Source organism: Eublepharis macularius, chromosome 17, assembly GCF_028583425.1.
Source record: "Eublepharis macularius isolate TG4126 chromosome 17, MPM_Emac_v1.0, whole genome shotgun sequence".
NCBI classification, from domain to species: domain Eukaryota; kingdom Metazoa; phylum Chordata; class Lepidosauria; order Squamata; family Eublepharidae; genus Eublepharis; species Eublepharis macularius.
This window is the reverse complement of record NC_072806.1, coordinates 8,447,151-8,463,452: the sequence shown is the minus strand read 5'-3', so window position 1 is coordinate 8,463,452 and position 16,302 is coordinate 8,447,151. Positions and strand designations below refer to the sequence as shown.

The 16,302-nt window shown below is 44.4% G+C and overlaps 1 protein-coding gene across 1 annotated transcript in view; it reads left to right on the top strand.

Moving 5' to 3' along the window:
• The window catches only part of CFAP74 (cilia and flagella associated protein 74), a 57,209-nt gene that overhangs the window by 22,634 nt on the left and 18,273 nt on the right, over positions 1 to 16,302 (top strand). Inside the window, exons 14-20 of the mRNA XM_055001575.1 lie at positions 173 to 294; positions 4,502 to 4,630; positions 10,557 to 10,644; positions 12,108 to 12,281; positions 13,270 to 13,403; positions 13,854 to 14,130; positions 15,960 to 16,094. Coding sequence (XP_054857550.1) covers positions 173 to 294; positions 4,502 to 4,630; positions 10,557 to 10,644; positions 12,108 to 12,281; positions 13,270 to 13,403; positions 13,854 to 14,130; positions 15,960 to 16,094 — 1,059 coding nt within the window. The remainder of the gene's footprint in view (positions 1 to 172; positions 295 to 4,501; positions 4,631 to 10,556; positions 10,645 to 12,107; positions 12,282 to 13,269; positions 13,404 to 13,853; positions 14,131 to 15,959; positions 16,095 to 16,302) is intronic.

Here is a 16,302-nt window from a genome sequence, read left to right as displayed (position 1 = left end):
TCCTTGCATGCAAGGAAAAATAGTCTTGAAAGCTACTTCTGTGAGGCCAGAATTGATGGAGTCTCACATGTGGGAACACAAGTGATTGAATCAAAATAACTTTTTCTGGCTGTTTTTAAAGACATAGACATTTTCTCCCCTTGACTTTTCAATGGCGTTGGTTTGTGTTTAGTTGTGCTTCAGTGCCGTTGCTGTTTCTGTGGCTGTGCCAGTGTGGGTGCCCAATCCAGATGTCGACCTCAAAATCTGTATGTATGACAGGCTGTATCAGGACTGCATCGTCATTCAAAGTAGGTGAGTGAGCCTTCTGTTTTTAGCTTATTCAAGTAAGCGTTCTAGCCTAACTTGGGTCATTCTAAAACGGTGACTTAGATTTCATGTAGTCCCTGCTTCAGATCTCACCTCTGCCATTAACTGTGTTTAGGCAAGGGACTCTCGGAATCACCCTCAACCCCTATCTCTATTTGTTCATTTACAGTTTTTGTAGCCTGCCTTTTTCACTGATTCTCCAGGTGGAATACACACGTAAGTCAGTACAGTCCGTTTCAAGGACATTTCAATGAACAATGGAAAAGGGTATAGGAATGCAAATCAGCAAAGATTTAAAACCACCAAAAATCCAATACAGAGTTGAAGAAATGCTGAAACAGAGCATAAGCAATGCAAAGACAAGCATATTCAACAACATAGAACTACCCAATAGGCTCATACTTAAGCAACCAATAGTACCTAGTAGCACACAGTAGTAATGTCTATAGTTCCCTGTCTCTTTACAGATGCATCTTTTTGAGACCAGTAAACACTGATTTACTTTACTGGGTTGTTTTAACAATTACAACAAGAAGGCATGCGTGAAGTGCACCAAACACGTTGTGGCGCTATGGTGCTATCCTTATCATTGCAATTCCTATTCCTGTTATTTAACTGGATTTCTAACCTCTGCTAGTTCTTCTTCAAGGCCCTTTTTGCACTGGTGGTTTAAACCGCCATTTATGAGCATTCACCCCTATCGCAGCGGCTTCAGCATTGCACCCGTTCATTTCACACTGTCAGCTGCAGTTTCAATTTGGCATCTTGCTTTTAATTTTTTACTAACTTTGAAGCCTCGGTGCAGTTTCGGGCTTTCGGGGCTTTGCAATTCACGTCACACTTTTTAAAAAACTTTGAGCATGCGTGGTAATGTTGCAATGTTGGAGCCCTTCCCCCCCCCCCCCCCGCTTTTGCTGATTTGGCTGTCCCCTGCCCACTGGAGAGGCAATTGGTGGCAGAGTTCTGGGGGAAAACATGTACCACTCTCATTTATTTTTTTAAAAAGCCAAGCCAGAAAAGAGGTAAAATGCTGCTCCTTCTTTCCCTCCCTGCTGCTTTGATTTGTGTTTTTTGTACATTGGCAGGAGGCAGGGGAAAGCAGCCATTTAACCCTTACCTGGCTTTTAAAGCCAGGAGAAATTAGGAGTAACGTTACAACACTTTCCTAGCTTTGAAAAAAAAATAAAAGTGTGCTCATACCATTGAGGGAGGAAGAGGAAAGCAGCCATTTAACCCTTTCCTGGCTTTTAAAGCCAGCAAGCTTAGGAATCATTCCTGACTTTGGAAAAAAATAAAAGAATGTGTGCATACCTGGGAGGAAGGAAACCAACAGAGAAGCAGCCTTATGACCCTTACCTTGCTTTACTGAAAAAAGTGAGTTCAGAGAACTGAGGATGGTGGGAGTGCTTAATTCTGCACAGACCAATCAGCTCCCTGGTAAAAGGAGAGGGGGGAGAAGAAAAGCAGAAGGGGAGTACAGCGACTCGGCAGCAGGCTTCAAAATAACGTCATGGTATGTCCGCAGGGGGAAAAATCGGGGGTGCCGCAGATAAACATCTGTTCTGCATCCCATGACTACCTTGCAAGTGTGAAAGTCCTGCAAACATGGGAAGCAGAAAAGGTGCTGAAACACTTTAAAGTCCCAGTGTGGAAAGGACCCAAGATGGATTCACACGGGTGATTTCATGCTCATAGCAGACTATTTGCACATGTGGTTTCTAGGTAGTTGTCCAGTTTTTTTAAAAAATATAGTTAATTGATGGTCTTTTCTTTTAAATAGTTTATTAAGTTACTTAACCAAAACAGCATCCCACTGAGAGCTCAGTATAAATGCCTTTTTCAGGAGATGGAAGGTATTGTAAGACAGAATTAACATTTCGTAAAAGTTCCCAAATGGCTAACAGAAATCAAAATCTAATACAAATGACCAAAAGAAATGCAGAATAGAATCACTGGGTTGGAAGGTGCCTCCAGGGTCATCTAGTCCAACCCCCTGCAAAATGGAGATTCACAATGACACCCCCCCCCCACAGTGACCCTTACTCCATCAGGATTCCCAGCCACACTAGCCTGGGGAAAATTGCTTCTTGACCCCAAAAGTGGTGATCGGCATTACCCTGGGCATGTAAGAAGAGGCCACGAGAACTAAGTACTGATCTAGCCCTTGAGGAGACATTCCTCAGCTGGCACATGCTGGAGAGCTGCCGAGTTGATTCCTTTCCTCCCTCTGACGGCCTTAGAGATGACATTTGAAAACTGGAGGGAGGGATTCCCAGCAGGGTCCAGGCATGATGGAAGGGAGCCTGGCAGCTTCCTGTCCTCCCTCCAATAGCTTTATAGACGGCAGCTGAAAACATAATCTCAGGTATATCCTATGATTATAATATAACCCTCACCAGCTTGGGCATTATTTTCATAGAAATTTTAAAACGTTGTCTCTGAGCAACGAGCATCCTCCCTCTCACAAGGTCTCTGTGTTTCAGTCTTCATTTTTAAAAGAGACTCCTGCCATCTCCCATGACCAACAGCTGCTGGCTCCCACCTCTTTTTCGATCCACACATTCTGCTGGCTAGGACAAGCGTTCCTATTTTTGTCTTCCTTTTCTTTCCCGCTGTTTTAAAGATTCTATTTAAATGCAAGCAAATAGGATTGATTTTTATTTATTCCCCCCCCCTTTACTATTTCTGTTGCGAGGCATATATTCTGAACTCCTTACTAGAATTAGATACCACTGAGATTCTTCACAGTTGGAAGGAAACGAGTAAAGCTGTTATCTCAGAAATTCAGCTCATAAATGTGACAAACGTCAAGTTATGTAAGAAAATTTTCTTGGGTCTAGATAACCCCTACTCCCCGAGGCAAGATTTAAAAGTATAGAGATTTTTCTATCAGATCAATTGGGTTCATCCTTCCAATGTAAATCTCAAGTTTTGAGGTGTTCGTTTTGGAAAGCTAACAAATCATCATCCAGAATTTAACCTACGCCTTTAGTTTTAACAAATGCCAATACCTTTTCCAGTTTCTTTGTATGTTGCCTACTGCACTAGGCAACCTGTACAGGATGAACCCTCTCTCAGCTTCAGCTCCCCAGGTGACTTGCTTTTGCTGTCTAAACACAGAGCTAAACTACAAGAGATGAATTACACAAGGACATGCATGTGAAGGGAGTCGCAATGTTAGCCAGGAAGCTGAGTTTTAAAAGACAGATTGGAAGGCTTTGTCAATTTCCTCTCTCTACAGAGCCAGCAAAGATTGCTCCTAAGAGGGTTTGTTAATTTCCTCTTTGCCTCCCGAAGGCTCTGTCAGTTTCACCTTCCCTTCTAGGCAGGGAAGAGGAAATAAACCCTCTGAGGAGTGATCTTTGTGGCTCTGTAAAGAGGAGAAATTGACAGAGCCTTCTGATCTGTCTTTTAAAACTTGGCTTCCCAGCTAATATTGCAACTCCCTTCACACGAGCGTCCCCGTGTAATTCGTCTCTTGTAGTTTAGCTCATAGGGTCATAGGAAATTAGCTGATAGGAGATTTCAGGAACCTCATCTTCCAATAACAAAGGCCATGTAATATTAAAAGAAGAAGGCAAAAATGAAAACACAATCCAGCAAACATTGAGGAAGCTCATTGCCTTCCCCTAATCAGGGAATGCTGGAAGCAGTTGTGCATTGGTCAGAGGGCAATGGGATCCGGAAAACAGAGGAGGGGCCTGCATGACTTCTCAAAGTCTATGGGATCCTGGAGGGGGATATTAGGATGAGCACATCCTGGCACATCCTCCAACTCTGATTTCGGTGGCCACTGCAGTCCAGGATGCTATAAGCTTTTAAAGGTTTATGAACTTTTGAAGCTAAAAGTATCTTGACAAGGAGATGAATTAGGACTGGAAGGAAATTGCTTCCTCTGATCCTAATTAATGATACCCACCCCAACAACTTTGCAAGCCATGAGGGGCTCAGAGCCCCTAATAAGTTATTATATTCTAGAATGGGATGAGAGTTGAAATTAGGGTTGGTCTTGTGTGACACGAAGCAACATTATCCAGTCCCCCCCAGCTTCCATACAGCATGGGGAGAGAGAGCCATTGTCCTGCTACATTTCAAGGATAGATGAGTGGATTCCTGCTCACCTGTCCTTGAATCTCAGTATTGAAAGACTAGTGAAGCTTAAAGCCCACTCAGATCTTTCTATCCTCTGCAGGGCGACATCCGCGCTGCGCTTGAAGTTTGAAGTTTGCAAGCAATTGGCCAACCACATGGAACTGCTTCCAAAGACAGGCTACATTCAAGCCCAGTCATCCTTCAGCGTGCAGCTGAAGTTCCTGCCAAGGTATGTCCAAACCTCTTTCTCCATTCCATAGATAGACTTAATTTGTACATGCCACCGATGGGCAGGTAAAACTGTTTCTGGGCTGTACCGCTTCTGACTGATTGTGGAGGTGAATGAGTCCTTCAAGATGCCCGGGCTTAGAAATTCAGCTTTTCAGGAAAAAGACTAAGCTGGCATTTCTACGTACATGGAGGTTGTTGCTCTTTTAAAAAAATTCTAGAGCAACAGTCAGTTATTCAGCCCCTCACTTGCACTCTGCAGCAGTTGTGTCTGAGAACTCCATGAAGGAGAGCAAGATTCAGGTCCAGTAATACCTTAAAGACCAACTAGATTTCCAGGGTATGAGCTTTCAAGAGTCAAAGCTCCTACCTTGGAAATCTAGTTGGCCTTTAAGGTGCTACTGGACCCAAATCTTGCTCTTCTATTACAGACCAACACAGCTACCCACCTGGAACTATCTTTACGTGAAGGAGGCTCTGTTCAGGGTGGGGAATTTGCCTTGCTCTGTATTTGCATGTCCAAATGAGCCTGCAAAGAAGGGAAATGGCTGAGGTCCATATATTCAGGGCATTTGGGAGGGACTAATTACTTTGGCAGGAAAGTGTCATGAGTAAACAGAACATAGAAATGAAGTGTTCAGTGTGGCTCTTGGAAGAAGGGTGGTGATGGTTTATCTTACATTAAACAGTCCATAAGAATGCTCTCTAGTTACCATGCAGTTAAAAAGTCCATGGCTCTTCTCCCTTTTGACTCTTTCTTCTTGGCATATGGTTGAGTTACCAGGTGCCCAGGAAGGAAATTGGTTTGGATCACATCCCTTACCCTGTGGTGTGAGCGCAGCGTGAAAAGTCTTCCTACAATTAATCTAGCAGGCACAGTAGAGAAATTTTTTTTGCATTCTTTAGGAGATTTCACAAAAACACACCTCCCAAATAAAACGGGATTCCAGGGATACCTACAAACTAACATGGCTACCCACCTGGAACATCCTAAATATTCCTTAAACCCTTGTCAGGGCTGGCAGTTTGAAAGTACAGCCATGGGTCAAGACAGGCAGAAGGCTGATCTTCAGAGAGTCTCTCTGCATGAGACATCTTACACAGGGACGCTCAAGTATAAGGAGAGGCAATGTTAGCTGGGAAGCGTAGTTTAAAAAGACAGCCAAAAGCTCTTTCAATTTCTCCTTTCTACATGAGGGTAGTTTAAAAAGACAGAGCAGGTGGAGACCCTCAGAGGGTTTGTTAATTTCATCTTCACTTCCCCAAAGGCTCTGTCAATTTCACATCCCCTTTAGGGAGCAAAGATAAAATTAACAAACCTGAGGAGTGCTCTCCGGCTCTGTCTTTTTAAACTATCCAAACTACCCTTGGGTAGAGAGGTTAAATTGACAGAGCCTTCAGCTCTATCTTTTTAAACTACACTTCTCGGCTAACATTGGGTCTCCCTACATTTGAGCATCCCTGTGTAATATGTCTCGTGTAGAGAGACTCACAGTCAATCAATCATTCTAAAGACCCTGCTCAGATTAGAAGAGCCAGGCCAGAGTCTGAGGATTTGTAGGACCAGGTGAAACAATATTGGCACTTGGTGTCCTCTGACCACCCTAAGCATAATGCCTCTGCCTGGCCAGTGATATTAAAGTCCCAAAGCGGTGTTCAAGTGTCAGCAGCCCCCTCATCTGGCAAGCTATCACAATGGCATGGAGGGTAATACTCTTACCAAAGCCCTTAACTTTGTGTGTGTGTGTGGGGGGGGGGGAAACCTATGAGCTTTACAAGTGATTTGCATTGAGGGAGCAGAAGTACCATTTTACAAAACACATCTAGAACCCTGCCGGTCTTGCAGATCTATCAGTGTGCTAAAGCTCAGTGGCAGAACATCTGCTTCGCATGAAAGCCCCATGTTCAAATCCTGGCACCTCCAGTTAAAAGACCTTCAGTTTCAAAAGTGGGAAACACATTAAGGCCTTGAAGGAGGTGATAGTGAGGGAGGTGCATCAATAGCCTGACAATATAAGGCAGATGTATTGTCGAAGGCTTTCACGGCCGGAGAACGATGGTTGTTGTGGGTTTTCCGAGCTGTATTGCCGTGGTCTTGGCATTGTAGTTCCTGACCAAGATCACGGCAATACAGCCCGGAAAACCCACAACAACCAATATAAGGCAGCTTCGTATCTTGGAGCACACATCAAAATACAGCAGTGTTCAGTTTCCGGCATCTCCAGTTACAGGATCTTCAGTGGTATGGCAAGGGTAAGATCCAGTTCCAATAGCACCTTAAGTACCAACTATATTTCCAAGATACGAGCATTCAAGAGTCAAAGCTCCCTTTGTCAGATACAAGGAGTGGAAAAAGGAAGTCGTCTTTATCATCCAGCCAGAGGAATGGGAGGGGCATTGTAAATTAGAGTGTCAGACTCCTTCCTTTTCCCACTCTTCCAGTGCAATCCTATGCAAAGTTAGTCCTTTCTAAGCCAACTGAAATCAATGAATATAGACTGGAGTAAACCTGCATAGGATTGTGCTGTTCGTATCTGATGACGGGAGTTTTGACTTGGAAAACTAGTTGCTCTTTAAGGTGCTATTGGACCCAGATCTTTCTCTTCAACTGCAGACCTGCGTAGCTACCCACCTGAAACTATCTTCGTGGTTACGGTAGACATTCCTCTTCCTGCACGACCAGGAAGCTGCTGTCAGTTGGGGGTGATACTGAGCTATATTGACTCGGTATAAAACAGCTTTTTAAAAGTCCTTTGAGTAAATGACCAGGGCTGTATTGCAGCACAATCAAAAGAAATTCAAGCGCAGCATGCCTCCTTCCACCGAGAATGCCTGCCCTATTGCAGAGACAAGAGTTTCTGTTGTTATGACAGTTCCCAGTCCCTCTACTTGGAATGTTGTGAAACACTGTTACAGTTTTGTCAAGCGGATAAAGCCACACAGCTTGGATTAAAAAAATGTTAATCTGCGTTTGTGTGTGCATGCAGACATTTTTCTTTCAAATGGGGGGAAAGGTTCAAAAAGGAGATTTGATGAGATTAAGGCAGTTCTGAGTCACGAAATAAGTACCAGACTGGCTCACCAAACAGAGATCAGTTAAGGGCAGGGCAGTTTGATGTTGAAGTGCTGAGCTCGCAGCACCTTTCGGTGGCACTGCTCTCCTTACAAGACAGGCCGAGTTGCTGTTTAAATAGGCAGCTTGGAAGCATTTCTGTGACAAATAGGCTCGCTCCCATGGGGGTTTTGCCTAGCGATTTCACTGCTCCAGCCCAATTCACAGCACTGGCATTGACATCTAAAGACCTGAACAGATTCTGAAAAAGGTGCCTGAAGGACTGCAAGATGGGCCAGAGGTCAGACTTGCAAGTGTAGGTAGCTTCATATATTCAGCAAATTCTTATGCTTTTCTCAAAAATGTATGATTTTCTAGGCTACCTTATAAAGGGTGACTTGAACTTACGAAGTCACCTTCTACAAAGACCATTGGTTCAGCTAGAGTAAACCATTATTGTCTGTAGCTCTCAGACTGAATGTGTCTCACTGTGTGAAATCCTTTTAACTGCTGACGCTGGGGATTTAATTTGGGGTCAGATGTTCTACCAGTGAGCCACTGGACTCTCTCTTTATTGTTGAAAAAAGCATGCTCCTTGGACATACAAATCAACCTTCTTTATTTTGCCAGCAGAAGATTGTTCATTAATAGCCTTTGCTGATTAAACCACACAACTTCAACCTTTTCTTACTTTCTCAAAATTATCCATCCTCTTGGGGAGGAGGCGGGAACTGTGTGACTTCCCGCAAACTAGCTAGTGGCACGTTCGTTCTGAGCAGATGACTGAGAGCAGAAGACTGGTAGAGGAAACATTGTCACCATGGAGACATGACGATGGGGGAACTTCTCCCCATGTTTTAGGTGCCCATGGATTATAAATAGAGAAAGAGCGCTACAGTATATGCACTAATTTGGCTCCAACTCTCTATCAGGCCTTGTGCTGGCATGAGGCTCTGGCATGCAAAAACCCACACATTCTTCTCCATAGTAGGTAATCAGACAGGCAGGGATGGTCTTCAACTCCTCTTGCAGCCTGCTCTTATTTCTGTATCTGCATGGCATTGCCATCCCATTGATACTGACTCAGAGGAGCTGGTAATTAATTAATGTCAATGTCAAAAGGAACAGATTGCTCAAGATGGCTCTCTCATCTGTACTCCTGGCTGCAGCTGGGCCCGGGGAAGCTTCCACACTGATTACAAAGCAACTTTCAAAAGCCCTATTTATAGCCATCAGTGTTTTTGCTGGGGAAAGAGCAATATATCGGTTAATACTATCTTAAAATGCTGGTAAATACAACATAGCCCTTTAATCAGCTCCTTTAGCAATGCAAGCTGAAAACACTTACGGGGCATTGATGGGAATTACAGACATAGAAATAGCAAGCAAGACCCTTATATGTCCTGTTTTGTAATTCCTGCTTGGAACTGGTGCTTAAATCATGCTCTCTTGCACCCGACAATCCTGGATTTGTACTTTTTGCACAGGCAAAATCCACTGCAGTGATTTCATCCAAGTCTTTTTAGGTTACATTTGCTGATGTTACAGGTTAGGCAATACAGGACAGTGATTTCTGAAACCCATTAACAGTTTTAAGGCTGCACTGGTAATTCTCCTCACCCAAATATTCTCCCCACGTGGGGTTATTTCCAAAGTAGAACTAGTGCGATTGGACCTCCCTGTTGTTGTTGCTTCATGTTTCCAGATTTTGAATCAACAGTGTGCATGCACAATTTGCCCCAAGTTTCTGTCCCTTCAGTTTACACAACCTGTCCTATCTTCCATCCACCCCCGCCTATTGGCAAGGTGGTAGCCTCGGGACCAGATGGTAGAAGCACGGCTGCCATGGGATGTTGCTGTGGCTTTTTAAAGGCTGTTCTTGGTTGAGTCATCTGGAGCAATTGGCTCTGCAGGTACCTTTCCACAATACACCTGCTCTCAGCTCACGTCATGCTGAGGTGTGGGTTGATTGGGGGTGGGCCTCCGGGGGCGTGGATGGCCCAGCTTTCCAAAAAAGGCAGGCAGGCTTCTGATTTCTTCCAACTCTGCCAGTCATTTCAACAGGGTTTGATCTCATGGGAGGAACTCCTAGTGTATTTAATCCACAGGTTTCTCCATAGTTAGAAACACTGATGATTTATAATTATATAATTAAAACAGAGTATTCAAAGTTTTCTCATAACTAGGATGTAACTGAATGCAGGTTAAAATCTGATATTTTTACAGGAAATATCAGGAGTCTTCTTTTAGGGCTCTAATGTTCTGTTTTGGACAGGGTAGAATCATAGGGTTGGAAGGGACCTCCAGGATCATCTAGTCCAACCCCTTGCACAATGCAGGAAATTCACAACTACCACACACCCAGTGCCCCCTGCTCCATGCCCAGAAGATGGCAAAACACCTCCAGGATCCCTAGCCCAACTAGCCTGGGGGAAATGGCTACCTGACCCCAAAGTGGCGATCGGCATTACCCTGGGCAGGTAAGAAGGGGCCACGAGAACTGAACACTGATGTGACCCTTTCTGCCCTCCCTCTCAAGATCTGTCCAGGTTCACAGAATCAGCATTGCTATCCGATGGCCATCTAGCCTTTGCTCAAAAACCTCCAAAGGAGAGCCCACCACCTCCCGAGGAGGCCTGTACCTAGAGAAGGAAAAATATATTATCGAAATAATAGGTGTCCCTCTTTTCAAGACAATCTCTCTAAACGAAATCACTTTGTTTTTCCTTCTTTTAATTTTCATGTAGTTTAAACCATCAAGGATTTTTTATTAGCTCCCTCAGCAATAAAGAGCTTAAATACATACTGAGCATTGGATTCCTTTGATTTTGTCAGCTTAGGTGCTTAACGAATATGCATTACTTCCCCATTACAGGAAATCTCTTCCTCAAGATGCTGGAAAGTACTTTGATGAGCAGACCAGAGTCTTGGAAGCCCCAATGACTATAGTAGTTTCAGATCAGGTCAGTGGTGCAAAATTTAGCTGCTCATCATACTCACAAAATTCTTACGCTGACTCAGCCCTTTTTCTCTTTCCCAAAACTGCTATCTAAAATCTTGAACTGGAGATATGGTGGATTGAACCTGGGACTATTTACATGCAAAGTGAATTAATTCGATTCATTTATATATCACCGGGCTTCCATTTTATTTAAGGTAGTTTATAATTCAAAGCCACAACTACAAAATGATTGAACACAAAAGGAAAGAAGGCCAAAAAAGGAAGAGGGGAAACAAGCAAATTTAGGCACTGGCAGATAATTCGTTGTCCAGAGTGTGTCGACGGCCACATATTGGTCCCTTGGGAGGCAGTTCGGGGCTTGCCCCTGCCTACTGGGCTTCTGGGCCGAGCTGCAACCACCAAAGCTAGCGCTGTCACCTGGGATGCATCTATTAGCTGTTTGTTAGCACCACCAGGAACAACCCAGGTGACCACCTTGGCCTTGGAAGAGGGCAGCAAGGCCATCCTTCATCCAAGGCTAGTTGCTAGGGCAACAGAAGTTGGATGAGACAGGCCAGCCATAGGAGATTTCCCTGAGGGGTGTGGACCCATAGAGGACTGTGGAAAGGAACATAAACCCTTGCAGCCAGCAGGCTACAGCAGTAGAGAGCAGGGAGAAGATAACAGCGCGTCTGTCAGGCTAAGTTCACCAGGACCTTGGAGAGCTCCTGGAAACAGTAGGAGTTAATGAAGCCTAGAGCTCAGCTGAAGCCATTTAATGTGTGATTATTGCAGTCTTCTTGGTTGGAAACAGTAAAGCATAGCAATTATTTGGCTCTATTTATGACATTCTGGAAACAACTAAGAGAGCTTCTGAAATACTTATTCTAATTTCTGGCTGGATTTGGAGTTCTACATTACTTAGTCTTGTTTCTGAAGTGAGTATTATCCACTGTTAATTCTTCTGTTCCCAAATGTTGTACAAGGAAGGCACCATCCTCAGTTTAATCAGGAGAAAGGTGGGCATATAAATATTTTAATAAACTTTGTGTCCACGTATCATATCCTCTCCTTTGCATTACGAATAGGCAAGTTTATGCTGAGAAAATATTGCAATTACCACTGCCCTCAGATGATATTTATGTGGTTTTAGGTACTATGTATCAACATTCTTTATGTGGTGTTTCACCAGTGTAACAAGAGCATACATATGTGCCACCAAAACACTGCTCAACAAGAATCTTAATGCTGGCATATGTACAATCACTACATATGTTCCAATTCTAAAGTTAATATTACAGATTCTCCTATTTAAACTGGAATTGAGGAACGCAATGCAAAGTAATATTCAAGGATAATAGAGGAACAGGAAGTGCTCATTCATCCCTAATTCTGGGAAATAGGGACCCTTTCAGAACTTAGAGGATGACGAGCCACTGACGCTTCCTGGGGTTCTAACTCAGGACATCTCTGTTTTTGTTCCAGAGCAAACCAGTTGAATTTACTGTCCATGCAATCATCACTACCTCAGATTTGGAGATCAACCCAACAGAAGTGGATTTTGGCTACTGCTCCATCTATGAGGCAGTGCAGTCCACAATCACACTCACAAACAAAGCTATTCTTCCCCAAGAGTTTGGCTTTGTAGGACTCTCAGAGGTACACCACTTTTTTTAACTTAATAATCATATTTATTATTTTTAAACAGCCTGAACAGTCTGATATCCCAGCAAAATAATGTTCCTTGAGAACTAATTGTTGAGGAAAGAATGAGTTACAATTGGCATGTCGGAAAGAGTGACTGCTGATCTCTCTGCAACTCCCTGGGCAGCTGCAGTGCAATAGCCAGGAATTATAAGCCAAAAATCGTACAGTAAAGACAGTGATTTCCTAGACGTGGTTCCAGCTTGACCCGAAAGACTTCATTGTCCTTCCAGTTCAGCATGAATAACAGTCAGGGAAAGACACTCCACAAAATGGAACCCTCGAAAACATTTTGATTTGTAACTTCAGCTCTACACACAACTCTGTGGGTTCCTGGTTCTATTCCCAATAGATCATGGCAATATATTGCTTGCTTTAAAAAATGAAATTAATACTACCCCAAGAAAAGCTGAATTCTGCACCTGTATAAATTTGGTAGATTGAGCACAAGTATGCCTAATTTCTCCAATGTTGCATAATGTAGTCTGCAGTTTTTGCTATTTTGTGTAATTTATTTAGCCTGTGATACACGCAGTCCTGGACCTGACAATCCACATGCAATACGACAAAGTTAACATCTGTTCTAGATTTGTGGATTGGCCACATATTCCATCTCTGCTGCCAGTTTGGTGTAGTGGTTAAGAGTGTGGGACTCTAATCTGGAGAGCCAGGTTAGATTCCCCACTCCTCCACTTGAAGCCAGCTGGGTGACCTTGGGTCAGTCACAGCTCTCTGGAGCTCTCTCAGCCCCACCCACGTCACAGGGTGATTGTTGTGAGGATAATGATAAACCTACTTTGTAAACCGCTCTGAGTGGGCATTAAGTTGTCCTGAAGGGCGGTATATAAACCGAATGTTATTATTATTACTATTATTTCGATGAATACAGTGCATGTGCAATGTATCCCTTAACTCATTCATTTTCTTTTTACATTCCAAAAAGTTTGTAGAAATTCAGCCAAATGATGGATTTGGAACTCTGCTTCCCCTGGAAAGTTTGAACCTGGACATAATCTTCAAAGCCAAGAAAGCAAAAGAATACAGCTTTGAGCTGACCTGCAAGTCTGAGATCAATAGGTTGGTACAGGATTTCAAGTAAATGGGGATTCTCACAATAAGGCAGGGACTAATCCAGATATCTCAAACCCATGGTTTTTATCTAGGTACAATGTGGCTGCATCAGGACAATAATTTGTTGGAGGGGTATTTTGATTGGGAGGGTATGATAAACCCTTCTCCCACCTGTTGCTATTTAATTTAATTTATTTTAATTTATTTAAAATGTTTGTTTGCTGTCCTTCCATCCCCAAAATGGATTTGCAGGGCAGCTTACAGACACCACTTTAAGCATCACAGAAAATCAAATAATACCCATAGAGGTGCCACATAGTCCAAAATAGGCAGAAGGAATATGCTGTTGGTTGAGAAAGAGGGCAGTGGGATACTAGGCTCCTGATAGGACCTTCCTAGGCCTTGGCAATGGGCTGACTTTGCACTGTGACTATTTCTGCTGCATTCCATTTTTAGACAATTCAAGCTGTCATGCAAAGCCATTGGAGTCCACCCTCCTCTGGAGCTCTCTCATTCCTTGGTTCATTTTTCTGCCACCGCTCTCAACGACGTGTCGACAGCTACACTCTTTGTGATAAACAACCATGTCAGCCTCAATCAGTTCACTCACGCTGTCCCAAGGATTGGCAAGGGAGACGTTGCCCCCGTTGGGCCCACTTCTTTCCAGTTTGTCATCCCAGAAGACTCTCCCATCACAATCATACCCTGTGTTGGAACTGTTCTACCTGGGAAGGTAAATTCTCTTAGTACAGGTTTAAGATCCAGAATGCAAATGACAAAATACTTTGGTAACCGCCATCCTTCTGAAGCATTGCAACAACTACCTTTAGCCCAATGAACCTCTTTACTGAGAATAAATGTTTCAAAAGAACAGGAGCTTCATTGGATGAGACAAAAAGTCCATTTAGTTCAGCATCCTTTTTCTCGCAGTGGCAAACCAGATGCCCTGAGAGGACCTCAGGAAGGGCATGAAGGCAACACACTCCCCCTACTGTTTCCCTCCTCGTTCTTGCTTCCCCCAGCAACCGGTGCTCTGATGTTCAGGAACCTTGGCCAATAGGCCTTGGTGGTGGGTCTCTCCTCCATGGATTTGCTTCATCCCTTTAAAAACCATCTCAACTAGTGACCATTGCTCATCCAGCAGCAATGAGTTCCATAAGAGGAAAAGAAGAGGCTGGATGAATACTTGTCAGAGATGCTTTAGGCTGATCCTGCACTGGGCAGGGGGTTGGACTAGATGGTCTGTATGGCCCCTTCCAACTCTATGATTCTATGAAAGCATAGGTTGAAATTATCTGAATAAGTGAGCTGGTATCTGAAGAAGCAAGCTGTGACTCACGAAAGCTCATACCCTACCACAAATTTTGTTAGTCATATACGCAGAGGAGTTAGCCCTGTTAGTCTGTAGTAGCAAAATCAAAAAGAGTCCAGTAGCACCTTTAAGACTAACCAACTTTATTGTAGCATAAGCTTTCGAGAACCACAGTTCTCTTTGTCAGATGCATTGATGAAGAGAGCTGTGATTCTCGAAAGCTTATGCTACAACAAAGTTGGTTAGTCTTAAAGGTGCTACTGGACTCTTTTTGATTTTGTTAGTCATATAGGCGCTACTGGACTCTTGCTCTTTTCTACTGGGTCGAAATGTAGAGGTATTGAGATCCTATGGAACCCTTGCAGAAGGCTGTGGCATTCATCAGCTGTAAGATGTTTGAAGGAAATAAAAAGCCCAAGGGAAGTCTGATCCAAGTATCAAGGGCCAAGGAAGAAACGGGGCCCCTTTCCCTGTTCCTGCAGGAGATGAGACTGTAACTTAGCAATGAACGCTGGTATATATTGGGACCCTGCCTTAACAACCTGGCCACAGGCCTTTAGCAAGCCCCCCCAGCCCCTCCCACCCACCCCCATGTGCAACACAGGGTTAACAACCCTGGCCCGACTTACAGGGTTGTTGTGAAGGTTTCAACAAGGCCTGCAGCCAGCCTTTAGCTTCCCATTAAAGTAGGCTTCTTTCTAATCCTTCTCGGAGAGCAAATAAGGGGCCCAGACAAGCCACGTCCCGCTTGGGTCCGATGTCACCTGGGCGTTCCCAGATTCTGCGGAGTGCTTCCTGCTGCCCACACACAGAGAAACCCTCATGGGGTTTCTCTGGGAGTGCTTTGGATACCTGGTACCAGAAGATGCTTCTCGGAGCGAGCCTCAGAGTGTGAGCACCAGGGAGGAAGCCAAGGCAAGGGAGGTGCTGCCACTGCCCCGGGAATTCTAGCAGTGGCGGTTCTGTGCTTGCCAAATCATTCGGCGCATGCCCTGTTCATGAACCTCCTAGATGCACTTGGGTGCTTGATTGCAGGTAGAAACAGGATGCTGGATACGATGGACTCTTGGTTCACTCCGGCAGGGCTCGGTTTGCATTTGCTACAGCAAACAGAGTTATCTGCCTAGGAAGACTGTAGGCCTGGCCTCTGTGCAGTAGATTTCATATTCTCTTCCACCATTTCCCAAATCCACTGATACCGTCTCTGCATTCTCACTCTCTTTGGGCCTCTGGTTCGCGTTCCACCCCAGAAGTGCTTGGTGGAAGTGTCCTTCCGCCCGGTATTGAGTGAACAGCTGATCAGACAGGAGGCGGTTGAAATGGTGCGCCAGGCTGCTGAAGCAAAGGTGCTGCTGGAGAAGAAGGCCCGGGAGTTGGAACTGCAGGTATGGGTGTGTTTGAGAGAGTAACCTGTGCTGCTGGTGCTTCTCTCCTTCCTATGATGCCCAGGGAGAATTCCCTGGGGACTGGGCAGATCTCGGAGGTGCAGCCCCAGGTGGGGGATTTCGGGAGAGCCATTTAGCTCTCCTGAGGTCTCAGCACATGCCTCACTAGCTAAAGTGTCAGGTTAAAGAATGGCAGGCAGGAGGGGCC